Source organism: Mauremys mutica, chromosome 6, assembly GCF_020497125.1.
Source record: "Mauremys mutica isolate MM-2020 ecotype Southern chromosome 6, ASM2049712v1, whole genome shotgun sequence".
Classification (NCBI taxonomy): Eukaryota; Metazoa; Chordata; order Testudines; family Geoemydidae; genus Mauremys; species Mauremys mutica.
Genome location: NC_059077.1, coordinates 106,212,804 through 106,239,576, shown reverse-complemented (window position 1 = coordinate 106,239,576; position 26,773 = coordinate 106,212,804). Strand labels below are relative to the sequence as shown.

Sequence of the window (26,773 nt, the reverse complement as noted above, 5' to 3'; positions counted from 1 at the left end):
CAAAGTGTAGTTTTCTTAAGCCAATTGAAGCAATTCCTTAAATACAATGGGGGCAGATGCAAATTTAAGTAATGTAAGTGTTAAAGTCCATGGTACTATGACAATTTATACCAGTTAAGGATCTCCCCCCCTCAAAAATCACCACAGAGGACAACATATTAGCTAACCTGGAAATGCATTTTCCAGTGCTTTGCTAGTAGTTAAGATTAATTACTACTTTATAATGTCAGTTAGACTCCTCTATGACTAATAAAAACCAAACTGTTTTGATTCGAAAAGCTCTGCTTAAGAAAACAAGACCAGGGCTGCATAACACTGACATTTTTATTAGAATTCATTTGTAACAAATGGAACTTGTGTCAGCAAAGAACTGATTTTCATACAGACTTTCTTTCGCCACCAATGTAACGAAGTAAGAAAATAAAAAGCACGCCTTTCATTCTGTAAAACATTTACGCGTACTACTAATTAGAGGTAATTGTATTTTTTTTAACAAGCCATTTTACAAGGTAATTTTTTTTTAATTTTTCAGTCTATGCATCCAAAACGAGAGCAAAGAACACAACTTTTATTATCTTTGTAAAGACACTCCAAGCTTGAATGGCAAAGCCACGTAACAGATGGGGATGACGGGACTTGCAGCCTTCTGATATCTGCTGGAGTATCAGGGCACCCCAAACAAAAAAAACCAATCAACCAACCAACAAAAACAAAAACAAAAAAAAGAAGAAAAATAAAGAAAAAAAAAGGAAGGAAGGAAGAATAAAAGGAAAAAAAAGCTGTTGCATTTGTTGTTGTTGCAAACTCCCCTCCCCATTTTTACATGTTCTGTGTTATTTACATACACATAAGTGGATTTTCATAAGCAGTTTCTTACAGATGGGTTCAAGTAATAACATTATTGGGTGTAGAATCAATAGGGCAGTGCATAGTACAAAGGTATAGAAAGTGCAGATCTCCCTAGAGGGCCCTCCCTTCCCCCAGCCAGCCTCTCCATTGTCTAACCATGCAATCATTTTTAAAAAAAGAGCTAAAATAAAGTTCTGTACAAATCATTTTTATATATTTTGAGTCTTTTTTCCATTGTAACTAATTACAAAATTATACATAACTACACATACATAGGTAAATAATAGCACCGTACTGGTTATGCTGATGAAATCAATTCTAAGCTTGGAAGATTATGGTAAATGCAGATAAAGATGCTTCTTCTTTAAATTAACTATAGAATGACTATACATTAGTGTACAGAAAGTGGAATGCACATCAATGATGCTAACAGTTATCTTTAGAAACAACTCCTCAACAGCAAGATTACTGGAATATTTGCAGTCTCATTTGTCCTACAATACTTTCCCTCACTATTTATTTCTGATTTTTTCCCTTTTTCTTTAGAATTTGCAAAAGTTTCATGGAGAGAAGCCTCTGACCTGTTAACAGCTCTGGTGTGCAACAGCCCTCCCTAGTCTGTGCTTCTAAAATGGTGTGTATATCTGACTACATTTGGCTAAAAGAACATGACTGCACTACGTAATCTGGCACTTTAATAATTCTTCAAAAGATACAAATCAAAAAGAAGAAAAAAAGAAACATAGTGCACATTCTTCTCTGGTTCTGATATAAGTTAATGAATTTCGTTCTTGAGGTAGCCTTCTATAATACTTTTATTATTATTATTATATATATATTTATATTTGTTTTTTGTTTTGTTTTGTTTTTTTTTCTACAAAAGTGCTCAAATACAATGCTTGCTAGTGTTTGGTCTTTCATACATTTCTTTCTACTAGTGATGGGAAATATGGAAGAAAAAATAAATCCTGTATGTTACACCAACATAGCTGAACTATACGTATGGTTCTTATCTGACACCTGAAAGAAAGAGTTCCTTTGATTTTTGTGTGCTAACATGGAACAAGGCATGACAGAGACCTGGGCCACTGTAAATGGCTTCAGCTAGAGTCTCAGAAAATATTTAACATTGTTTAAAGAATTTTTTTCTCTCAAATGGAAATCTAAAGTCATTTTAAAGCATATTCTGAGGGCTAAATCCTGCTTGCCTTACCCATACTAACGCTCCCATTGCGACCAATAATTTGACTTCAGTGGGCCTACTGACGTGTACAGTGAGCAGGATTTGAAAGGAATGATGCATGAGTACTGCTAACAACAACTACTACTTACTACTAGTGCAGTCCTACATCTCCGCAATGGCAATACTGTAATCATCAACACTGTGGTTTATGAGAGCCAATTTGGAAGGAACCTTAAAGTAGTGGGCATGTCTGTTGTTGGAGTTATGAAAGGATAAAGGGCCCTGACTACCCAAATGTTTTGGGCTTGCATTTATTAACATCCCATATTCGGTTAAAAACCAGGAATGCGTATTATTCAAAGTGTTTTTGTACATGTGCTAAAAAGATAATGCTTTAATTGAAAAGAGTAGCAAAGATATGAAGTAACTAATGTAAATACAGACATAACAAAACTTAAAGATATGCTATCAAAATAGGCATCAAATATAAGGCACTCTAAATGTGAAATAAAAATAAAAACCAGCATCTCTAAATAATGCTGTATGCCACAAAATATTTTTAGTTTATTAACAGAGCAACATGAGTTTGGCTTTGCCCTGTAACACATCCTAAATGCAAATTTCATAGCACATACTATAGACAATATATGACTGAATACACTTTTAAACATCTTGATAGCTATATTACAACATTCTCCCCTCCTAAAGGGATATGCACTGACCTTTTCCACATGCACACCTCCTATACTTAATAATATGGTTTGTTATTGCACTATAGTGTTACAAATATTGAACTTCACTGGAAGCCTCAACCACATAATGTGTGACTGTGTGTTTATAAACAATCTTTTTTTTTTTTTTGAGTCGGGGTGAGGGTCAAATATCACTGATGTGCATTCCTCATTTCCCTTCTTACCAAAAAGCTATGGACTTTGGAAATGCAGAGATGTTCAAAAAGTACCATATGGGTTGAATGTAGTATTCTGGAAAACTTTCCCACCACTTCAATAAATCCAAGTCATGGAAGAACTGATGCATCTATGTGTATCTATCTATCTGTCTGTATATCTGTAGATATATCTAGAGATAGATATGGATAGAGAATTATAAAGAGAGCAGTGTGTGTGTGTGTGTGTGTTAGTAGCAGCTTTATACTTTGCGCCTCCCTGTTGATTCCAAAAGAAACCAAAAAAGCCCCACTTTGATTAACTGATTAAGAGTATTTCTTTTTAAAATAAAAACAAAATTAAACCAAACTGTAATATCTAAGAAGAATGTGGTACTGTAGATAAATATAGGACTGCACAAAAATGTGCAAATTTTCAAATTATTTAACATTTCTACAGCAAGATATTACAGATAACAGTTCTACAGCTTAAAAAAAATCTACAATTCTGAAACAAAAAATGAACAGTTATGCAACTTTTTTTTTAAATTCACTTCATCAAATGATAAACTCTTGTTAAAAAAAGGAAAAAGTTTACACAGTTAAAAATGAAGCACAGGTCAGCAGTATCTTTACAATACTAAAAAACTAAATCAAGGACTTTCTTTTTAAACATTCCCCCATTTCCCCTAAAGTGTTATTATGAGCATTATGGTGGGAAGGGGTGATGTTGAAGCAAAGAGTCCGTTTTGTTTTAAGAAGCCAGGTACCGGCCTTTTAACAAACATCTTGCACTGAATTGCAGTACTCTCAAGATTCATCTTTGCAACAATCATGCAATCCTGAACAAGATGATGGTTCTTTGCAATAATTTCCTCTTCCCTTTAATTTCAACCAAAGTTGAATCCTTGAGGTATCTGTAAATGAGATCCTTCAGACGCCTCACCAGTCAGGATTCTTTTATTATATTTCTGGTTAGGTTATTAAACTGTGAATTCTTGGTCCACCTGGAATAGTTCTTGGGTTGTTTTGTGTGTGTGTGTGGGTGGTTTTTTGTTTTTTTTTAATATTCCCACTAATTGGTCTTTAGCTAGGAGTTAAGAAGTACTTCTCAAGCACACTGTATGGCTCAGAAGAGGCTCTCTGGATCTTAAAGGGCCTGCAGTAAAAATCCAGGATGGGTCAGGGGGTTTTACGTTGCATAGTGATCAAAGCTGCCCAGATATTCCAGTGCGGCTCGATAGCCAAACTGGTATTGATCCTGGAAGAAAAAGAGAGAGAGAGAAAATATAAAAACCTCTTTGTTGTTTTTTCATTTAATCAGAGGCTCTGTGAATACACTATATCCCACAGAGGCCACAGCAGTTCAGTGATATCCTCCTGCTGACATCAACAGAACACACTGGTTTGAGTTACAGTAAACAAAGATGGGCTGAGATGCTCATTGAATGCAATAACATTTTCCTTAGATGGAGCCTGCTTATTTGTGATGCGAATATATATTCATTTACTGAGCATTTGTTGCTCTGAATGAGTACAAGAGGATTAGCAGAAAGCTTTTTGTCTAAGGGGAGTGCATTAAGATTTACCTTTTGCATTATTTCATACTGTTTGAGACTTGCTAATAAAATGTTCAAATAGCATCTCAGTGAATATGACTAATATGCTAAAACACCATATTCTGGTCTCAGTTCCTCCCAGCCCAGGTGTGGGGTGCTGCACACATAAACACAAGGTAAAATAGCCTGTCAGGAAGCACAGGGGGATCCAATCCTGCCTTGTTGTATAGTTACCAAATTATTACTGCCCAACGGCAGGAATTAGGGGCTCAGAGAGGAATGTGAAGTTAAGCACCTGATTAACATGGTGCAGCTTATACTTCACGCCAAGTCTCACACGACCTACATCAATTTTTATCTTCTGCATCTGAAAGTAAAGGTGTGGAAGTGCAGAGGGCTTGAGGTTTACTAACACTCAGTGTGAGTGCTACTCCTAGCACTTCATCTCATTTGCACACAGTAGCAGTCTCTTTATGTTGGAGTGCAACAAACTTGCACACCTCACTTAATGTGAAAGAACAGAAGTTGTTTCTTTAAGACCTCCAAAATACTGAATCCGCCTAGGGGACTCTTTCATGTGATGCTACAGTCTTGCAGCCCTAAGGATCTGGGTTTCATTTCGCTCAGATCACAATTCAATAGCTTCCATTGGACCAGCAGTCCATATCATAACACACCCACTTCAGTTTATCTAATTTGCCATGATCATTAGTGGCTCTATTCTGCAAGGTATGAGTATTCTGGCCATGATCCTGCAAAGTACTTAAGCACATGATTAACTTTAAGCATAGGAGTAGCCAAATTGACTTCACCAGGATTAATCATGAGCTGGATGGGGACCTGAGTGCTCTGCATCTTGCATGATTGAGCCCTAGACTTCTGTTCTGTTCTGGATAAAATTAACACAGTGCATGGAAGATTTCTACTTTCAGTCTGGAGTGGAAGCACATCATCCACAAGTAAGCTAAAGTAGAAAGAGGGAAAGTATATACATTGCACAGCCCAGCATTGTATTTATGTGGACTCCACAAAAGCTTATTTTTCTATATGCAAATTTGTTTATAGGAACCAATGGGACAGAAAGTAGATATTTTTCATTTTGCTTAAATGTACATTTTCTACAGCAATAAAGGTAATGGAAAATAAATGGAGTTTACTCTTCAATTCTGTCTCAGTGAGTTACTTGGCTAAGTGATAAAACTTTAAAAATGGTCTAATTTCATTTAAAGAGCTGCAGCGACACAGGAGCCAGCAAACAGCGCTGTGAACAGGGGAGTTTGAGTGGGACTTCTGTTGGAGGAGAAGGTATTTGTAGCTATTTGTATTTGTATGTATGGAGGCTGGTAGGGGCATGTGCTGGGAGAGAAGCTGAGCCCTGATTAGGGGGCAGGGCTTCTCTGATTAGGGGTCCTATAAAGGTAGACAGCTACAGCGGCACAGGAGCCAGCAAACAGAGCTGTAAACAGGGGAGTTTGAGTGGGAGTTTACAGGGGGAGTTTTGGGGAAGACTAAGAGAGGCAGGCAGAGGAACACAGGCTACTGAAGGGAGTGTGCAGTGTTCTAGCAGTGTCTTGGTGCTTGTTGGGGGTTTGTTTTGCTGTAGGTGGTGGTGTTTTGGGTTGGTTTGTGTTTCCCAGATTTACAGGATTTAGGTGGGAAGCCTATGACCAATTCAGAGGCAGCAGTTGTAGTGACCCAAGCAGTGGAAGATACAATGAAGATGACTGGATGTGGAAGCTGCGGCATGTACATGATCCTGGAGGGGGTACCTGAAAAGAGTTTCATCTGCATGAAGTGCCACCTGAAAGAACTGATGGAAGAACAGATCTGAGGATTGGAGATGCAGGTGGAAACTCTGGTCAAGTTTAGAAGGGGGTTCAAGCGGATGATGGAGCAAAGACATGATGAGGCTGAAGGGAAAAGCTCAGACTTGAAGATGGAAGCAGGACCAAAGAACTCTGAGGGGACACTGCGGGGTAAGGAAAGTGGATGGTGGATGCATGTGACTAAGCGAACCAGGCAGAGGAAAAGAAAGGCTAATGAAGGAGCAATAGCGCTCAGGAACAGGTTTGCGGAGTTGGAAAATGAAGAAGGGGCACAGCAGGTGGTCGCTGAAGGTGAGAGGGCAAGGAAGAAGAGAAAAGCAGCAAGCCCTATAAGGAGAGGGGAAGAGTCAATGGAGATGACACCAAACATGAGCCCCAGGAGGATATGGGATGGGTTGCAGAGGATTGCAAGGGCAAATAGAAATCAAGAGGACTTGCAGCCAGAGGGGAAAGGGGAATTGCACTGTCACTAGGAAAAGGCAGGTCTATGTGATTGGGGACTCCTTACTGAGAAGAATAGACAGGCCTGTAACTAGAGCTGATCCGGAGAACAGAAGGGTGTGCTGTCTGCTGGGTGCTAAGATACGGGATGTGGAACTGAGGTTGAAGAGGATCCTAACGGGAGCGGGAAAGAATCTGCTGATTGTCCTTCATGTGGGAACGAATGATACGGCTAGATTCTCGCTGGAACGTATCAAGGGAGACTATGCCAGGCTGGGGGAGACACTTAAGGAAATCGAGGCTTAGGTGATCTTCAGTGGGATTCTGCCTGTTCCTAGAGAAGGCCAACAAAGGTGTGACAAGATTATGATGATCAACAGATGGCTCAGGCAGTGGTGTTATAAGGAGGGCTTTGGGATGTATGGCCACTGGGAGGAATTCATGGACAGAGGACTGTTCTCTTGGGATGGATTTCACCTGAGTAGGGAGGGAAATAGACTTCTAGGATGGAGGCTGGCACAACTGATTAAGAGAGCTTTAAACTATGAATTGTGGGGAGATGGTTGGGAGATGTCCAGCTAATCTACACACCAGATTTTAACATCAGGAGGTAAGAAAACAAAGCAAGAAAGGATACTGTCGTAGGTAGGAGAATGGACGTATGGAGGAAGGGTACTGTAGATACAATTCTAATAGGTGATACTGGCGGTAGAATGTCTGGGTAAAGAATGTGAGTGAAGCCAAACAGCAAGAATTAAGATGTTTGTACACCAATGCGAGGAGCCTAGGTAACAAAATGGAGGAACTAGAGTTTCTGGTGCAGGAAGTGTAACCGGATATTATAGGGATAACAGAAACATGGTGGAATAGTAGTCATGACTGGAGTACAGGTATTGAAGGGTATGTGCTGTTTAGGAAAGACAGAAATAAAGGCAAAGGTGGTGGAGTAGCACGGTATATCAATGATGAGGTAGACTGTAAAGAAATAAGAAGGGATGGAATGGATAAGACAGAGTCTGTCTGGGCAAAAATCACATTGGAGAAGAAAGATACTAAAGCCTCCCCTGAGATAGTGCTTGGGGTGTGCTACAGACCGCCAGGATCTGATTTGTGTATGGATAGAGACCTTTTTAATGTTTTTAATGAAGTAAATACTAATGGGAATTGTGTGATCATGGGAGACTTAAACTTCCCAGACATAGACTGAAAGACAAGGGCTAGTAATAATAATAGGGCTCAGATTTTCCTAGATGTGATAATTGATGGATTCCTTCACCAAGTAGTTGCTGAACCAACAAGAGGGGATGCCATTTTAGATCTGGTTTTGGTGAGTAGTGAGGACCTCATAGAAGAAATGATTGTAGGGGACAACCTTGGTTTGAGCGATCATGAGCTAATTCATTTTAAACTAAATGGAAGGATAAACAAAATTAGATCTGTGACTAGGTTTTTTTATTTCAAAAGGGCTAACTTTAAAGAATTAAGGAAATTAGTAAGGTGATTGGATTGGAGTGAAGAACTTGGGGATCTAAAGGTGGAGGAAGACTGGAATTACTTCAAGTCAAAGTTGCAGACACTATCAGAAGCCTGCATCCCAAGAAAGGGGAAAAAAATCATAGGCAGGAGTTGTAGACCAAGCTGGATGAGCAAGCATCTCAAGAGAGGTGATTAAGAAAAAGCAGAAAGCCTACAAGGAGTGGAAGATGGGAGGGATCAGCAAGGAAAGCTACCTTATTGAGGTCAGAACATGTAGGGATAAAGTTAGAAAGGCCAAAAGCCATGTAGAGTTGGACCTTGCAAAGGGAATTAAAACCAATAGTAAAAGGTTCTATAACCATATAAATAAGAAGAAAACAAAGAAAGAAGAAGTGGGACCGCTAAACACTGAGGATGGAGTGGAGGTTAAGGATAATCTAGGCATGGCCCAATATCTAAACAAATACTTTGCCTCAGTCTTTAATGAGGCTAATGAGGAGCTTAGGGATAATGGTAGGATGACAAATGGGAATGAGGATATGGAGGTAGATATTACCACATCCGAGGTAGAAGCCAAACTTGAACAGCTTAATAGGACGAAATCAGGGGGCCCAGATAATCGTCATCCAAGAATATTAAAAGAACTGGCACATGAAATTGCAAGCCCGTTAGCAAGAATTTTTAATGAATCTGTAAACTCAGAGGTTGTACCGTATGACTGGAGAATTGCTAACATAGTTCCTATCTTTAAGAAAGGGGAAAAAAAAGTGATCCAGGCAACTACAGGCTTGTCAGTTTGACATCTGTAGTATGCAAGGTCTTGGAAAAAATTTTGAAGGAAAAAGTAGTCAAGAACATTGAGATCAATAGTAATTGGGACAAAATACAACATGGCTTTACAAAAGGTAGATCGTGCCAAACCAACCTGATCTTCTTTGAGAAGGTAACAGATTTTTTTAGACAAAGGAAATGCAGTGGATCTAATTTACCTCAATTTCAGTAAGGCATTTGATATGGTTCCACGCGGGGAATTATTAGCTAAATTGGAAAATATGGGGATCAATATGAAAACTGAAAGATGGATAAGGAACTGCTTAAAGGGGAGACTACAACGGGTCATACTGAAAGGTGAACTGTCAGGCTGGAAGGAGGTTACTAGTGGAGTTCCTCACGGATCGGTTTGGGGACCAATCTTATTTAATCTTTTTATTATTGACCTTGGGCCAAAAAGTGGGAATGTGCTAATAAAGTTTGAGAATGCCACAAAGCTGGGAGGTATTGCCAGTACAGAGAAGGACCAGGATATCATACAGGAAGATCTGGATGACCTTGTAAACTGGAGTAATAGTGATAGGATGAAATTTAATAGTGAAAAGTGCAAGGTCATGCATTTAGGGATTAACAACAAGAACTATTGTTATAAGCTGGGGAGGCATCAGTTGGAAGTACAGAGGATTAGAAGGACCTCGGAGTATTGGTTGATCACAGGATGACTATGAGCCGCCAATGTGGTATGGCCATGAAAAAAGCTAATGTGGTCTTGGGATGCATCAGGTGAGGTATTTCCAGTAGAGATAAGGAGGTGTTAGTATCGTTATACAAGGCACTGGTGAGACCTCATCTGGAATACTGTGTGCAGTTCTGGTCTCCCATGTTTAAGAAGGATGAATTCAAACTGGAACAGGTTCAGAGAAGGACTACTAGGATGATCCAAAGAATGGAAAACCTGTCATATGAAAGGAGACCCAAAGAGGTTGGCTTGTTTAGCCTAACCAAAAGAAGGCTGAGGGGAGATATGATTGCTCTCTATAAATATATCAGAGGAATAAATACCAGGGAGGGAGATGAATTATTTAAGCTCAGTACCAGTGTGGACACAAGAACAAATGGATATAAACTGGCTATCAGGAAGTTTAGACTTGAAATTAGACAAAGGTTTCTAACCATCAGAGGAGTGAAGTTCTGGAACAGCCTTCCAAGGGGAGTAGTGGGGACAAAAGACATATCTGGCTTCAAGACTAAGCTTGATAAGTTTATGGAGGGGATGGTATAATGGGATAGCCTAATTTTGGCAATTTGTCTTTGACTACTAGCAGTAAATATGCCCAATGGCTTGTGATGGGATGTTAGATGGGGTGGGATCTGAGTTACTACAGAGAATTCTTTCCTGGGTGCTGGCTGGTGAGTCTTGCCCACATGCTCAGGGTTTAGCTGATCGCCATATTTGGGATCGGGAAGGAATTTTCCTACAGGGCAGATTGGCAGAAGCCCTGGGGGTTTATCACCTTCCTCTGCAGCATGGGGCACGGGTCACTTGCTGGAAGGTTCTCTGCACCTTGAAGTCTTTAAACCATGATTTGAGGACTTCAATGGCTCAGAGACAGGTTTGATACAGGAGTCGGTGGGTGAGATTCTGTGGCCTGCATTGTGCAGGAGGTCAGACTAGATGATCATAAAGGTCCCTTCTGACCTTAAAGTCTATGATTCTATGATTCTAAAAGTGTGTGCAGGTGCGTAAAACACTAAGAGTAGGGCTGTCTCATTTTTACTGAACAAGTGTCATTTTCTTAGAGCAAAATGGCAAAGTGCAGGGATCAATATTAAATTTCAAATCATAAACATTTTAATGGTCACTATCAGCCACCCAAGGCTGTAGAAGGTCCTACAAATGCTTTTCCTCCCCCCTTCTCCCTCTTTTTATGGGTCTGATCTGTTGGCTTAGAACTGAGAGTCAAAGGCTCCAATTCATGACATTCAGCACCTTTTAACTTAAGTAGTACTTAACTATATGATTAAAGTTAAGCATGTGCTTACGTGTTCTTTATGAATTGGGATGATTCCTGAATCGGGCCAGGAACAGGCTGGCTAGCCGTGCCCAAGACCTCTCCCTCACCAGACTGCAGAACTTTCACTGACACTGAGATCACTAACTTTATAGTGTCCCAGGGCAAAAAGTTGTAATCTAGGGTTTTTTTCCCCCACAGGGATGTAATGCTTTCATGCCAAACAGTCAAATTTGTGTTTATATGAAGTCTGGATAACCATAAAAACACTATAGCCTCAATTTCAAGCCACGGGACACATTCTGCCCTCCCAATGAACAGAAGCCAACAGGGTGCACCCACAGGCCGAACTTTGCTCCCTGATTATGAATATAGATTACTAGCATGAAGGAAAAAATCAAAATGACATGGGAAATGTTTCCATCTCAAGCTTCTTTTAGAAAATAGGGTCACACAAATATCTTATTCAGTCACCACTAAAATGGACATTTTCCAGGCTGTGGTATTTCCTATCCACAGAATGGGAAATAGCCTAAATGCACTGCATAGGCTACATACATAGCTACAGTACTTAAGAAGGGAAAGTAAATAGTATACCTCCTATATAAATTCCTGGCTGTGGAAACCTCACTCCCATCACCTGCCATTCCTAACCTTGCATCCACCCAGCCACCTACCCTGACCCAGTCAATGCATATGTATGTTGTTCTTCTCACCTCTGTCTGTACCATGGCTGGCCGTTGTGTCCTTAACATTTTGACTGTCTGGAAGATATCTACAACACCTTCATATCTCATTCTTTCCAACACGATGCTCAGGGTTATGAATACTCCAGTCCTCCCAACACCTGCACTGTTGCAATAAAAAAAGAGTGTTAATTGACAGTTAAAATGTTGAAAGAATTGGCTGATTATTTAGCCGTGGATATGATACACCATATGTACATGGTCATCTACACGGGAAAAGGCTCTATAAATTATACACATTGACAAAGTGACCATTCTCTGGCAAACTCAAATTTGTACTAATGTACTTCCAATGAAAGTTGGATAGTCAGGAAGCATTTTAAGTGATTTTGTTTGTGACCAAGAATGTACAGTGGTCAGTGTGTGGTAGGGGAAAATGAGAGGGTTCACTGGCCTGCAAATAGTCTAACTGGAAATGAAAAAAGAAATGGAAGCCAGAATTTAGGCTACCTCTCTGTCCTTATCTCAACTTGTTTCGGTCCTGTTACATATGGTATGTGAGATTACTCCCTGTTCTGAGACCCTTGAAATATGCAGGGGTAAGTTAGGGACAGAGCACCAGCCTAATCTTTCAGTTTCTTTGTTTTTATCGTTTAATGGAGAACTTAACATAATTTTCAATATTCTCACAAACAATGCAATATAAATATGGTGTATGTGAAAAAAATATAGCTTGTTTTGAAGAGGAGTATAACAATGCTTACTCTTCACATACAACAAATTTGAAAATGAAACAAAAACGGATGGCTCTTTTAAACAAGTCTGATTGTTTCCAGACCTAGTATTTTTTGACTCTTTATTACTTTAAGACAACTATTTAGAACTTTTTAAACCAGCAAGAGGAGCGAATTAATTCATACTGTTGTGTTCTTGAGAAGTAAGAAAGCATCTGGAGAGTTAGTTAATGAGGAAGACACTGAATAATATGAAAAATCTCCACATTTTCAGATCCTAATTAAGCAGCAAGTGTAACGCTTGGGTAAAGTCTGCAGAAAATGGATGGATTCATTTACTTTGGGCTGAAGCTGACAAGCATATTTAAACAGTGTGGCATCTTTTCACCAAATGATGTTTCGGATTTCTAAAGAGTCATAACAATGATGTAAGTACAAGTCCACAATACCTCTAGCAGCGTTTAAAGACCTATCTCATACAATGTGTCTCAAGCAAAGTGGTGAGTTCAATTCTGCTATGACAGTATATAAAAGGGCTAGCCATGTTATTCATAGGGTCCTCTGTTTAGTAAAAGTCACAGGGCCTTCGGCAGAGTTCCATAATCCAGATAGTTCCTCATGGTTGGGAAGGATGCTTTTCATTAGGGGCATGCAGTAGAGTTTTAACAGTTAGGGAAGGGGCTCGTAAATGTTTTATCAGCTAGGAGGAGGCAGGGGGAAGAGTTTATCTTTAAAGGGTTGTGTGTGTTAGGATCGGCCGCACGGTGGGTAAGGTCTTGGAAATCTGCTGAGAGAGGATGCTGACAAAGAAAGGGCCACATAAAATCACAGGATCCTGTGTGGCCACTAAGCTGGCACATACCTATGTCTCGTCCCAGCGTACACTATTTCCACTGAGCCTTGGATTTCAGGAAAAGTCCTTTGCTGACCTAACTACTTTTTAATTAACTGCCTAATGAGGTTAGAAAGTTTTAAATAGTAACACATTGATTTGTTTGTAAAATTCCTAGAGAAGGAAAAAATCACTTAATGTCAGAGTGGTAGGTAAGTAAACCACAGAACAAATATATAGAAGAGAGAAAAATTACAGGGAACCAGGGAGCAGGAAGTTCAGAGGGTGAGGAATTTCCCTGGTCTCCCCCTTTACAAATAAATCCCCTGAAAACAGGTCAGAATACAGCTCATAAGCATTTTTTATAAGAGGGCTGCAGGATGAGATTGAGCTATGTAGCAGTGAAGAGTTTGTAAAGAGGTGGGGTTGAGGTGGTTTTGAAATGCTTCAATTCATATGCACAAGATCTTGATTCTGAATGATTCTAATAATGACAATTTAGATGTCAGCAATGTTAACTATTTTGCTGCTGCTAAGGCATCCAAGAACGAAGAGGTATGATCTTACTGGGCCTGATCCTGTTCCCACTGAAGTCAATGGTGCAACTCCCATTGACTTACAATGGCGCAGGATCAAAGCCCATAATGATCTTCATAATTTATTGTGAGTGGCATCTCATTTCAACATCATGTGTGGGCAGAGCTTGGAAAGAACTTAAAAGGGGCCACCATTTGTTTTTTCATCTGAGCCCACATACGGGGCCAAACATTACCCACTACTCCTCTGGCACATAAATCCCTAAGTCACCTAGTGTCATTCATCATTCATTCATGCCCGTCACCCCAACCGGGGTATGGGCCGCCAACCACAGATCTCCAGAGTCTTCTATCCTGGGCCATTCGCTCTAGCTGGTTCCAGGTATAGCCCATTTTTTTGCTATCAACCTGAAGGTCGCGTCGCCAGGTATTTCTTGGGCGGCCTCTTTTCCGCTTGCCTTGGGGGTTCCACCGCAGTGCCTGTCTGGTGATGTTGGTTGGCTGCTTGCGTAGTGTATGTCCTATCCAGCCCCACCTTCTCCTTCTAATTTCTTCCTCTGCTGGGAGTTGACGGGACCCAGCTTGATGACCTGGACTTTGCCGACGACCTTGCACTCCTTTCACACAGTAAACAGCAGATGCAAGAGAAGACTAACGTAGTGGCAGCCACGTCATCACAGGTTGGCCTCAACATCGACAAGGACAAGACCAAGATCCTTAGGATCAATTCCATCAGCAACGACCCAGTCACCTAGTGTGGGACAGGTCTAATCTTGGAGAGTCTGTGCAAGATAATTCATTACCCCCTACGCACCACTGAACTCTGCTCTGCAGTGCCTTTCTTCTTAGCAATATGTAGCGGGTATTTAGGGACACAGCAAAGGCGGGGTTTAGATGGTCCAGCAGATCCACTAGCTTAAACTTCCTATTTAGGGAAATACAGAGGCCCCAGCTGCTACTAAAGTCCACCAGGGCAGTAGAGCAATTGTGCATCCAGTCTTAACTAAGGGCTGTTGCTGGATTTGGCAGGGGTAAGATATTTCCCTTTCCGTTCTTGTTTCTATATACCCTCTACCAAACCTCTACTTGGCCTTCACATGGGAGAAGAGGGCATTATTCAGCCCACAGAAAGAAACTTGCACCTGTATTAATTGCCCCCCATTATATAAACAATACAATTTAAACTATCAAAAATACACTTTAATGTTGCGAAATTAATTTCTAAAATCCTAATGGAATTTATAGAAAGCAATTTATTAAGTAAGAGATCAAAGATAAATATATTATCTTTAGCCATCTGCTAGGGACTTTAGAATATTGTAACCAAAGCAAGTTGGCATAAAATAATAACCCCCCCCAGACACACACACTCACTCAGGATTATTTCTATGGCCCTGATCCTGAAAGCTGCTGTCATCCTCAATTCACTTATAAAAGGAACTGAGGGTATTCAGCACCTTCTCAGAGGGTAGGCTCTACATTCTGAGCTTTTAGCTGACCAGTCAAAAAACACTGACTTTACTGTGGACACAGTCTCTGAATGCGATGGTTACAATTACACTGGATTGTCTAATGTAGAAACCATTTTTCTTTGGCCTATTTTGATGATTATACCCAGCCTGCTACTCAAGGACATCTAGCACGTTTACCGGTAATGATCACCATCACCATAATGGCCTCATTGCTAATTACTATTGAAAACACAATCAGGTACATCACTCTATAAGGCATTTCCCACTATGTGCTGAATGCAGCATAGACCAGGGTTGTTTTTATCCTGTGGCAAAGATCATTTGTAAGGAAAAAATCATGTTTCCTCTTATTTCAGTGGCACCTTTAGTGTCAGAATGGAATTTCACCACAAAATAGTTTCAGCATTACTGAAATATAGGGGATAAAAGGGATTTGCATTAGATTGTTTTATTACATTTCTGATAGTTCATCTGGGAAGTCATTCCATTCATCTCTACACTTTCACACCAATTAGCTAACCCCTAAAGTCAACTTTGAAACTTAAAATATCTTCTTAATCAAGAAAAACAATCAATCTGCACTGAGGGTTTTTACTTACCTACAATGAACAGAGATCGGTCCATCCTGACCAAACTGCTCTTTTGTTTTATGAACTTGGCCTATGAAGTCAATAAATCCTTCTCCAGACTTTGGCACTCCTTGTTCTGGCCAGTCAGTGAACTGGAATTGCCTCACTGTTCGGGACTGGCCATCCTTTAATGAAAGACATACACAGTATACCACGAAAGAATGTTCCAGGAGTTGAAAGTCAGTCAGTCAGTCAGCAAACCAGAACAGCAATTTTGAAAAATGTACATTTGGAGGGGAAAAAAATATGCAAAGAGCAAAGATAGCTAATATCACATTTACTAAGATGCTTCCAATCACAATGCTGATGAGCTTGTGTTTTTCCTCTTGTTTTGCAGTTATTCCACATTGACATAAAAGGGCAATTTCATTAACCACAACAATGCTCAAATTACTCTCAGCATTGGCTAGAATATTGTCTGACATTTAGATCCTGGGAAAAGAGAGTTTGAGGACAAGGAAGTTGGGAGCCAGTTAACTGGTGGGATTTTTTTTTAAATTAAATGCTTGTGAGAAGTTCTGGATTTATAGCCCACAAGATTCAAATGCTCTCTTTATTTGGGGAAATTCTATGGCCTGTGTTATACAGGAAGTCAGATTAGATGATCACAATGGTCCCCTCTGTCCTTGGAATCTATGAAAACAGGTACAGGATGGCCAGCGGCAGTGCAAGCTTCCCCACGCTACCTGGCCAATATGCTTCAACCTCTGCTTTGCTGGGCCATCTCTACAGAAGGTAGTTCATTCCCATTCAGTCCTCTCCTTCTCTGTTAAAGCTACCACTAAGAATGCCAGGTTTCAGAGTAGCAGCCGTGTTAGTCTGTATCCGCAAAAAGAACAGGAGTACTTGTGGCACCTTAGAGACTAACACATTTATTTGAGCATAAGCTTTCGTGGGCTACAGCCCACTTCATCAGATGCACAGAATGGAACATATAGTAAGGAGATATATATACACATACAGAGAACGTGAAAAGGTGGGAGTTGTCCTACCAACTCTAAGAGGCTAATAAATTAAGAGAAAAAACTTTTGTAGTTATAACCAAGATAGCCTATTACAGACAGTTTGACAAGAGGTGTGAGAATACTTAACATGGGGAAATAGATTCAATGTGTGTAATGGCTCAGCCATTCCCAGTCTCTATTCAAGCCTAAGTTGATAGTGTCTAATTTGCATATTAATTCAAGTTTAGCAGTTTCTCCTTGGAGTTTGTTTTTGAAGTTTTTCTGTTGCAAAATTGCCACCTTTAGGTCTGTTATTGAGTGGCCAGAGAGGTTGAGAATGCCGGTTGTGATAGTGTTCTTTTGTGATGTAGACAATTGTCTATTAGGAGCCAGACTGAGACCACCAACTCATTTCACATACACTAAACATCCACTGACTCTCAATGATTATCAGTCACTAGCAACTTGGACTGGACTTAAACTAATGACGCAATAGATAGAAGATTCCATCTCTCATTACAAATCTACAGGAGCTATCCATGCCTCTGTGGTTACTTTCTTAAATGAAGATTAGCATTATTGCTTATTAAAGTTGCATATACTGTAGCATTCTTACTTCTGGAATAAAGCCACAAGTATTGAAGTCAAATGTAGACTTCACTTCATGTTTAATGCCTGGTTAACATTTAAATGGCTAGTAAAGTAAATGCAAAATGCAATGTAACACAATACTAGGGAATACAGTTGTTTTAAACACTCAGATGTTGTGCTTGCTGATTTTGAACACTGTCAATCTGTATAAATTGTGACTTTTAAAAGGATTGTCACACATTGAGCTATTGCTGTTAACCTTCATGCCTTCTGGACACCTTACACTTCCTGAAGGCATCCACTTTTCTGCCATGAAAACAGAAATAACATATGCCATGTCACCATGCCTTTAGGCTGTAACTGTGGCATTGTACGAGGAGAGGAAAGAGAAAACTAGCACCAGATGTCATTTCTTCAAAATGATCTTTTACAGAGTGAAACCAATGGATCATCTAAACAATTATGGGAACCCCCCCAAAAAGCAGATTGGAAGGTAGAGGCCAGAGGAGTTTTCCACCAAAATATTTAGCCATGCTTGCTCTGACAACTGAAATATAGGTCATTTAAAAAATTTAACAAAACAAAAAGCAATCACTTGTTCCTATTTTTCTACTAGTACTTTGGGGCTTTCTACCTCTCAGGTCTACAAATGTGTGGGAAAAACAGGGAGCTTCTACACAGCGCTCTCACTAAAATCCAGTGAAACAACAAAGACGTTGTTTAAGCCTGACTCACCAATCCTTAGTGTTCCCCTCAAAAAACCTCAGTGACAATGAGCTCTCTAGTGTTAAAAAAATTGTTTACTCCAATTTAAATAAATGCATATTTCAAAAACTGCACCCGGTGAGCACAATTTGTGTGGTTTTTTAAGAGCACTACACCCCTTAAGAAGCCCAACTTAAGCTATTTGCTAATGTTTCTTACTAAAATGTCATTTTCCCAGGATAAAACTCTCTTCCCTTGTAATGGCCGCCATGGTATCATTCCTCCCTCGAATGATGCACTACAATGTACCCTCCAAAGCCACTATAAGCGCAGTTCCATAAATCAACTGGCAAGAGGTGCTCTAGCAACAGAACGGCTCACATTCTCTCGAGCAAACAAGCGAACAGAAAACCTCCTATGTGACACTTTGGCAACATCCTAGCTATCGCAGGTGCCGACTTTGTCATTTCCCAGAGGTGCTCAATACCCACCCCCCACTCCATCCTTTCCCCGAGACTCCACCCACCCCCGCTCCACCCCATCCGGCCTCTTCCCATCCCGTTTCACCCCTTCCCCTGAGCGTGCCCTGCCCCCAGCACCTCCTGAACGCTGCTGAACAGCTGATCGCAGTGGCCGGGAGGTGCTGGGAGGGAGGGGGAAGAGCTGATGAGCAGGGTTGCCGGTAGGTGCTGAGCACACACTATTTTTTCCCTGTGGGTGGTCCAGCCTCGGAGCAGCACCCATGGAGTTGGTGTCTATTCTAGATATCAATTAACAAGGGAGACAGCAGTCCTTTAGTGTTCGTGTGCTTAGGAAGCATCTACTGGACCTACATTATCTTTAAATTTAAGACAAAACTCTGCTCAGGCAGTGGCTGGAAACATCACTAATTTCTATCTCTATATTGTGAAACATACTTGTCACTAAAGGTTTAACTTTAAAGGGGCCTGTCTGGGACAGGAGTCTGTAAAACCTGTTCCTATCCTGCTTTAACAGCAATTAACAGAACTTACATGTTATTTAATGATTATACCATAGTTTATAAAGTCACTCTGATGATTTAGACTAGCATGAAAGTAGATTGGGAACGGATCTACAATCTCTTATGTTATCTCTTCCCCATGCTGCTGGCAGTATAAATGGTGTGGCTTTTTTTTTAGTGAGATATCTCTCCCTATAGCAGTCAAGTTCCAAGTATAAAATTTTATTAAAATCTTTATTTAAAAATATTTGTAACAGTTTACATAGACAGAGTAAAAAGTGCTGTTTTCAACACACAAACATTCAGATTGCTGTGTTGAGCAAAAGAGGTCCAGGTTACTTTTAATGTGTAACCCTACTGACTGACTGATCATTTGGACTTCTATTTTGCCTCTCACCAGGGCTATTCAACTGCCTTTCAATGAGCTTATAGAGTATATAATGGTCTCTTATACATATCACTAATAGGCTAGTGCTGCATGAAACTGCCCCAAGTTGATGATCCTCATAGTTTACAGAGACAGTGGGTGTAAAGCAGTTAGAAATCATAGATTGGAGCAGTTATGGAGGTTACCTGGACTTTATGACAGTTCACCGTGCAATACAGTGATAACATCTACAAAAGCAGCATACCAGACTGTTGATGATATTATCAACTTACAAAAGACATTACACATCAAAGGGAGGAAGAATGGTAACAATAAAGTGTTTATTCTGCTCTGGATATGCCAGTGATTTAGTTACATAAATTCCATTATCGTTAGTGTAAATTAGTCATGTAAGCACTCCATACAATGAGAAAAGAATAGGTCTGATTTTAGTATGTGGTGAGCACCCACAACTTTCAGTGAAGTCCGTGGGAGCCGCAGGTTCTCATCACCTTGGATAATCAGACCATATAGCTCTCTAAGATTGTCAGTTAGTCATTTAACACAACTGGAACCATTAGGGCAATGCCGTCTTCAAAACTAGGGAAACATTAAGGGACTCTGGAGTGGTACAACAGGATTGGTGAGGCGTACTCCTCACAGGTTAAAGCAATGAACTTTTTAGCAGGTGTGTTAATACTATGGCGAGGCAAGCTATTTGTGGCATACAAGTTATTTGATAACTTTTGCCCTTTTATCAATTTGCAAACTAACTACTAATTTTTACAAACAATGCGTTTGTTAACTCGAAACTCTTTGATGAATACCACGTGAACGCATTTTATCCTGGGGATTGTTTGCAAACGATCCTCTTCAGCTACATCTTTGACTCTTTGCTACTCACTGTCTGTAATGTGTGACTGGTTACCCACGTCACTTGCATATATTCCAATTTAGGAGGAACAGAATGATTTTACTAACTATCTACAAAGGAGCCACTCCTTCTCCGGCTTTGTTACCTAGAGATGGCTCATTTATATGAACCTCACTCTATTTTGGTAGTTCACATAAAGTGCTAACCAATCCAAACTGTGCCTGTTTTTGTCTTTGCTAAGTTAAACTCCAGCCTCTTTAGCCCAATACTAGTCTTAAAGTTCCCTGTGGTTAGTGAAAATGCCATTTAGCTAACTGCAACAAAGAGACCTGTGGCACCTTATAGACTAACAGACATATTGGAGCATAAGCTTTCGTGGGTGAATACCCACAAGTGTTTCGAGTGACTAATCTACCTTTATCTGTAGCCTATGTTAGCATCAGCAACCTAGTCATAATAATAGAAGGAAATCATAGATTCACGGATTATAAGGCAGAAGGGATCAGTGTAATCATTTAGCCTGACATCCTGTATAACTCAGGCCATAGGACAGCCCTGAATTAATTCCTGTTTGAACTAGAGCATATCTTTTAGAAAAACAGCCAATCTTGATTTAAAAATTGAAAGTGAGAGAGAACCCACTTGGTAAGTCATTCCATTGGTTAATTAACCTCACTGTTAGAATTTCGAATGTAATTTCTATTCTACATTTGTCTAGCTTTAACTTCCAGCTATTGGATCATGTTATACCTCTCTCTACTGGATTGACGCGCCCATTATCAAATATTGGTCCCCTATATATGAAATGTCTAATTTCTTGGGTATGGATCTGGAGCTCTAAGTGATTTTATTTCTTGAAAGTACAGCATCTTGCTATGTTGCTGCAATCAACAGTATTGCTACAGTGCGTCCAAAAATGGAGCAGGGTAGGGGTTTCCCTACCATACCATGTGAAGTGTTAGAAATGACAATATGAGGATTGGCAAAGATATTCCTATAAAAATAAGTTTATATACAGTTAATTTTCCATCAATGCTGAACCTTGGACTCAGCAGTCCAGATAAGGAATGCATAATGCAAATTAGCAAACCAGGGTCATGGCTGTGTAGCTCTTCTCTGCAGACACATTAGAACTCTAAAGAGTAAGCTATGCCAAGAATCAAATTATAATGTGCAAAGCTTGTCAACTTTTCTTAAGAATGCTGTTTGCTCTGCGGTTTTTAAATCGCACCATATTAACCTTCAAGCATGCATGACCTAAAGAGCTGTGTAGAACAACAACATATTTACAGCTTTAAGTGATGAAAATTCCAAAAATAAGTATCAAGCAGGGTCTGGAGGAAGAAATGAATGGGAACATGGCCTTCTAATCAGCTAATGCTTTTCAGCACAAACACATACACAGAACTTTCCAAAAGTTGTGCTGCCCAGATGTTATGTTTGAATTACAGCCAGTTGTTCTCTTACAAGGTTGTTATTATCTTTCCCTTCTCTTTGGCTATTGCTTAGGTCTGGGAATCAAGAATGTCCCTAAGGCATTGCTAATAAAAAAGAAAAGGGGAGAGACTGGACTCCTTATAAACATATAGAAAACAGAATGATGTTGAGCTAACTTACCCTGGCATCTGTGACCTTGAATTCCCTTAGGATATACTGTGGCATGTTGTACTCTGCCATGGGATCCACCACAAAGTACTGATATCTGGCTGAACGCTCTGCTGGCCAGTACTGGTGGCATTTTTCCTATTTAAAAATAAAAGTCCAGTTCCGTGTTACAAATGACCATGTCTTCATCACTGAGGATTGTTATAATCTGTTTTAATTATAGCAAATTCAGTGCTCATGAAGAACACCATTACTAACAGAACTAAAACCTAAATTCTTCTATTTGTCCATAAAATAGATACAGCTCTGGCATGTGTCATTGCCAGTGTCTCCAAACTGCCCTGTTGCTGGGCTGTGGCATCAGTCACAATGCTGAAAAACGGTTTTGTCCCACCAACTTTCAACACTGTGAAGAAGGGCTACTGCTGCCACCTGGGGCTTTAGTATCAGTTTCGATGGCGTGGCTTGACACCAGCCCACTAAGAACTAGACTTAGATTGGCCACTAGCCTTTTTTCTTTTTCTTTTTTTTAACTACTCTGTTCCTTATATTTTCCAATAAATAAAAATTTCTGAAAAGGAATGAAAAAGTTATCTTCAGGCCTCCAGTTCACAGGTCCGCAATGAACTCAACATATAGCTTCTGAACTGCTCCCCGCACACCAGTTGAATTTTTATAAAAAATGATCACATAGTGCCTCAAAATCTGCAAATCTTGGTGATTTCAGTTCATAAGGGTATTCAAATCTTAAGGCCATTTTTCCTTTCCTTCCCTTCATTTGCCTCAAGCGCCCCTTGGCCTCTGAGGATCTAGCCTTTTATAGCTATTATGAATTCCCTGCGCCATCTAGTCTTCCAAATATAAAGCCTGATTCTGATATCACTTACCATACACCAAGATTATTATACTGGTACAATCCTACCATTTCTGTAAACTAGTTCAATCCTTCTATTATACCAAGAGGAAGCTTAATGAGATTTAACACTGTAAACAAGCTGCTGAATCTGCAAAGGTCAGCATAATAAGTACACAGGAAAAGTTGGGATGTAAAGAAACCCAGAAATGGAACAGTTAAGACTTTTAGCCTCTCGTGTGATGATTTAATTTTATTGTTCGACACGATCACTGATCTTTATCGCTGATCTTTACTTTTTGGAGATTTTATAGGAAGGTGTGAATTCTCCTAAAGAAACAAAGTTTAAAGGCTATGAAAACAATACTCACTCTGCCCATTTCTCGCAGTTTAGTAAGCATGACTACGATTGTGGAGTTATGCTCCCAGAGCATCCTCCAGAAATCTTCAGTTGTCTCTGCCAAAGGTCCCTGTGTAGCTATGTAAGCTTTTTGTTGCCTACATCAAAAACAAGGGAAAAAACCCAAAGTGATGACACTCAAATGCTCTCTGTTTATATGTAAACATTCTATTGAGACAATATAAATTTGAGGAAAAGTAAGGACAAGATATATATTATTAATGGTAAGCACGTTAAAAACCTATTAAGATTGTTTAATCAAACAATGGCATTTTTTATTTTTAGAACTTGGTGAAGGAAATTGCTCTGTTAATATTATGATGTATGTCTTTATCATTATTATTTAAATTTTAATGCAACTCTAATAGCTCAATTTTGTGTGTCATAAAAAGCACTTAGGAAACACTTAGTTGTGCTTCTTCATTTTGTAGAAATGACTGTCGTACAATCTATTAGGTTTATGAATTATAGCACCACGCAGCTTCTTTATTAACTCATTCAACAGCTTAATGCCTCCAGCAAAAGTGGGGAGGGTGCAGAGACAAAAAAACCCTAAGAGTCATGTGGGCTTCCACACGTGGTCTTAATACTGCCCTAACTAATGGCCATATTTTCCTTCCACAGGTGGAGGGCGCCAAACTGCCAGAATCTGCAGTGAGGGAGTGGTGGGTAGAAGGGGAAGCTATGATTCTGAGAATGCTTCCTTTGCTGCCTGATCTCACAGGAACCCCTCTGGCTCCATGAAGATTTAAGGATGGAGACAAAAAGAAGCCACTCTCTGTAGCATGCTGACTCAGTGGATAGTCAAACATATCGGAGTGGAAGTTAGTACTACTCCAAGCAGCATTAGCATTTACTGCATCCCCTTCATGGCTTGTGCAATGAAGCTGTTGGATTAATCAGCCAATGACAGCTGGCTCCTGAGGAAACATCGTAATAGTGGTCGCTCAGGGGAGGGTTTGGAAACTGTGTGTGGGTAATGGCTGCTTTGGTGCAAGGCCTTGGCCTTAATGGGTTCACAACAAGATCCACACACATCTCAGGATATCCGCTGCTTTAGGTGGATAAATCCTCTGTCTTTTCTTTCCCTGCCTCTCTCACTCAGGAAAAAATTGAGGTCCCAATTTAACTATGTGTTTAAGCAGAAGACTAACCTAGCACATAAGGAATCCCTTTGACTTATGAGTACTCCTGTGCTTGAAGTTAGGCATGATTATTAAAACAGAGTTCTCTGCCAAAAACAGTTTTTCCTGCACAGTGAGGTGCATAGAGGTGAGAAAATAGTTCCGTGTCTATTATTCATTAATTAAGAATGAAAACCAACATGGAATGGTGTCACATATACAAACAGTGCTGTCCTGAATTTTGTTGCAATTTACTGTCACTATATAAATGTATATGTAAACTTTGTAAAGTTTTAAACAGTTCACATCACAACACACCAACATTTAGTACCTGTATCCATCAATAAAACTGGCATTGATATAATCAGAGCCTTCTACTCCTCGGATCGGCTGCAAACATACCCTCGTTGATTCATATGGCATAATATTAACAAGGCGATTTTTGAATTTATTACATGGAAGATTGGCACTGATGAATCTTGAAGTATGAGCTTTAGAGCTAGCCAGACGCTGTTGAACAGAGAAAAATATATTGAGGAAAAAAATATGACAAAACTCAACAATTTCAGTGTCTGATTTCTGATTTGATTATCTCTGTTTTGGCTGATTAAAAATTCTGTTAATTTTAAATGGTTACTTTCCTACATTCTAATTGTACTAACTAGATATTTACAATCTGCTTTTTAATGCCATGGTATATCTTTAACATTCTATTTATACTTATGAAAAATATTAGAAATATTAAATACCATGAACATGAATAACAACCTTTTCTAACAATAAAGGAAAAGCTCTATGGAAGATACTTGTCTGGATACTAATCAGGGTTAAAAAATTCTGTGTAAAAATGTAAGCTTCTTTTTCAAAATACCAGCCCATAATTGTAAAATTCTAGCCTCAGGAAAGAGCCTGAAGTTCCTAGGATCAACTAGTGTAGGATTTAGCACAAAATATTTACTCCAATACATTTTTATCTCCCCATTGCATACAGTACCTTAAATTCCAGTTCCATTCCTGTGACATTCTCTCCTGTTTCTATCTGTGTCAGCTTCTGAATATATGCATACAGATTTCTGGCTGGCACTTCGGTATTTCCACATGTCACTGCTTCCAGCAGTGCATCATGGATAAAGATGTATTGGTCCTCTGTTTGAACCATGTAATTCCTCTGGGCTCTCATTAGAGTTACGTGGCCATAAATATCTACAGTCTTTTCATGCTTTATTCTTTCTAACATGGCATCTATTACAATGAAGCAGCCAGTCCTGCCGACTCCAGCACTAAAAGAGAACCAAATATGGGATACAAAAAAAGTGAAGGAAAAGGATGTTTAATTTCACACAATTTGTATATTTTTATGGCATCCACTTCAGATAACTTCAAAGGTTAAGACATGGGAGTGACTCTGGGCTTTTCACTCCTGTACTAATATTAACTCCAGTTACTATAAAGGGGCCCTACGGTTGAGAGAGTTGAGCTCCCATGGTAAGCAGCTGAAAGCACTAACCACTCTGCAGAAGGCCCAAGAAGGCTTAGGCTCTAAGATGGCAGGAATAAAATAAATAAATACAGAGAAACACCTTCTAGAAACATTGTTTTTCCCCAAAAGGGACAATGATCACAGGTTATATGTTTTTAAGGGCATTCTCCAATTATGTAAAGAATGCAGGCTTTATTTTATAATGCTACATTAAGAAGAGAGTCATTCGTTAGTAAAACTGAATGTCATATATAGTGCGCCCAACTCTTAGATCTGTCCAAGCTGCTCTTGTAGGTAAACTTTATGCCACTCAGCCTCTGATCCTGGGGTTGGATCTTGATGCAGTTTGCATTAGCCTCAACCCCTTCACCCAGCCAGGCCACCAACATGACCATTTCACCAGGTGCTGTGAGTTGGGGGGCAGGACTGGCTATATGCCAGTTGTGCACCACTATGCTTGGGAAATCATTAGCAGGTCATATATAAATCTCCTTTGCATCTCCAGAGGAGTACAAAACAGACTTGATGGGGGCCAGGATCTGGCCCTATATATATATATATATATATAGTGATAGATAGATATAGTTATAAATAATTATTAATTTAAAGGGACTAGATACAACTAAAATCATGCTTAAATAAATGCAGTTGGAATCAAGTCTGAGTTCGCGATATTCACCATACAGGATCTGCAATCTCCTGCTCTGTGGAGCTCATTTTACAAGAACATCTACATAGCGCTTCATGAGAGGTTCTAAGTGACCACAACTTCCATTTCTTCAATGGGAACTGGGATGTTTCTGCACCACACAGCCTCCAGTTTCATTTCAAAGCGAAGGAAGTCACCACTGCCTAGTTCCATGCATAGCAAGTGATTAACTGTGAATGTCACCAAAGTAGAAAGTCTTTTTTTTGTTTGTTTTAGGATGGGGTTGTAGATTGTGAGGAGAAGTCTA

General features: G+C 39.7%; 1 protein-coding gene across 1 annotated transcript in view; it reads right to left on the bottom strand.

Moving 5' to 3' along the window:
• Nucleotides 1–306: 306 nt before the first annotated feature.
• Nucleotides 307–26,773, bottom strand: part of PTPRD (protein tyrosine phosphatase receptor type D) — a 1,658,801-nt gene continuing 1,632,334 nt past the window's right edge. The window contains exons 36-42 of the mRNA XM_045020490.1: nucleotides 25,332–25,617; nucleotides 24,669–24,847; nucleotides 23,185–23,311; nucleotides 21,973–22,098; nucleotides 15,863–16,017; nucleotides 11,720–11,855; nucleotides 307–4,179 (exon numbers count right to left, since the gene is read on the bottom strand). Of these exons, the coding sequence (XP_044876425.1) occupies nucleotides 4,111–4,179; nucleotides 11,720–11,855; nucleotides 15,863–16,017; nucleotides 21,973–22,098; nucleotides 23,185–23,311; nucleotides 24,669–24,847; nucleotides 25,332–25,617 (1,078 nt within the window). The 3' untranslated portion in view covers nucleotides 307–4,110. The remainder of the gene's footprint in view (nucleotides 4,180–11,719; nucleotides 11,856–15,862; nucleotides 16,018–21,972; nucleotides 22,099–23,184; nucleotides 23,312–24,668; nucleotides 24,848–25,331; nucleotides 25,618–26,773) is intronic.